Below are 1,695 nucleotides of genomic sequence, written 5' to 3'. Positions count from 1 at the left end.
GGAGGTTAGATGAGTATCTAGCTGGGGTCATCTAGACCCAGCCCTCTTTCCTGCTTATGCAGGGGGTCAGACTCGATGATCTATTGAGGTCCCTTACGACCCTAACATCTATGAATCTATGAATTGGCCAAGGGAGACCAGCAGGTAATGGGAGAGTCCCTGTTCCCCTGAGCACTACTGGGAGTAACAAGGAATAACGGCCATAAGTTGACGGAGAGTAGAGTCAGGCTAGATATCAGGAGGTACTACTTCACAGTCAGGACGGCTAGTATCTGGAACCAACTTCCAAGGGAAGTGGCGCTCGCTGCTACCCTGGGGTCTTTAAAAGGAGGCTAGATAATCGCCTAGCCTTGGTCGTTTGACCCCAGTACTCTTTCCTCCCCATGGCAGGGGGTCAGACTTGATGATCTGCTCAGGTCCCTTCCAACCCTACCAACTATGAAACTATGAAACCCATAACAGAACATAAGTTCAGCGTACATAGGCTGGTTTAAAAATGGTGGAACTTGGTCTAAAATTTGTCCCCCTTCTCCTCAAAGGGCGAATGTGTTTCTGCTCACTACCAATCTAAACTATGCTGCCTACAGAAAACCTCACAATTTAGATCAATTCTATCTTTGAATGTCTATACCTAGCCTTTGTGTCATATTTCCTAGGTTGCTGTCCCATTCACATAGCACTGCAGTACATACCAGGCATGCCTGAATTCCAGTGAGTGAACAGAATCTTGTCACCATTGGCCCACTTGAAAGTACCTTGTTCTTCTACATCTGAAAGGCCAATCCAGAAATATTTTGTGGGTCTATGCCCAATATGGGAAGTCAGAAACGCTTGTTCGTATCTGTGAGAAGAACCATTATGAACTCAAGGTCAAGCCAAAATTCTTCCACAGTTCTCATTTGCATCAAATCATTCATCAAACAAAATTATTTCATCAAAAAAGTTAGTAATATTATAATTGTATATTAATTTAGTTAGTAGGGCTTAGGAGATATACTCATTATGCTATAATTTAGATTTGTACTTTTTTCTTTGTACTGTACAATAATGAGTACTGAAGTACATAGGAATTTGGTTGATTTGCAGGCACTTTTAAATTCAATATACAAAGACAAGTGCAAGATACAATGCTGTCAGCTCCTGCAATTTTACCATTAGACTTGTGATAAGTCCCAATGACAAGTATATTATGAGAAAAATCTCAGCTTTTGTTAGAAATAAACAGCTAGTTTCTAGTCTTATTAGCTGCAGAGAAAAAGTTTGAAAAAGTAAAGCTGAAAGACTCAAAATCTTGAAGGGAAAGAAAAAAAGTAGTATTGAAAAAGGTATTATTTTTCAAAGTTAATTATTTTTAAGGCAAAGTCATGATTTTTGGGGTCACAATTTCTGAATTAGGGGCTTGAGAATAGTGCAGATAAAAATATATATATTAAAGCCCCTGCTAGTACTTAAATTTCCATAGGACAAGAATTGATGGCATACACAGTTTATTTATTTATATATACATTAGGGCTGTGCAAAATTTTGGCAGCTGTTTCATTTAGTTTTGGATTCCGATGTTTCGACGGTTGAAACACTGAATCTGAAACAAAACACAGGGCTCTGAAACAGCTCCCAAATGAAATAGGCCACTGAAACATTTCAGAAATTTTCTGAAATGTTTCGGATGTTTCAGAGCTGTTTCGGAAGCAGGCT

The 1,695-nt window shown here is 39.2% G+C and overlaps 1 protein-coding gene across 1 annotated transcript in view; it reads right to left on the bottom strand.

Moving 5' to 3' along the window:
- The window catches only part of LOC102382026 (macrophage mannose receptor 1-like), a 63,735-nt gene that overhangs the window by 38,939 nt on the left and 23,101 nt on the right, over nucleotides 1–1,695 (bottom strand). Inside the window, exon 11 of the mRNA XM_006036379.3 lies at nucleotides 693–841. Coding sequence (XP_006036441.1) covers nucleotides 693–841 — 149 coding nt within the window. The remainder of the gene's footprint in view (nucleotides 1–692; nucleotides 842–1,695) is intronic.

The sequence above is a fragment of the Alligator sinensis genome, unplaced genomic scaffold, assembly GCF_000455745.1.
Source record: "Alligator sinensis unplaced genomic scaffold, ASM45574v1 scaffold995_1, whole genome shotgun sequence".
In the NCBI taxonomy this organism is placed as follows: Eukaryota; Metazoa; Chordata; order Crocodylia; family Alligatoridae; genus Alligator; species Alligator sinensis.
This window is presented reverse-complemented; position numbering and strand designations above follow the sequence as displayed.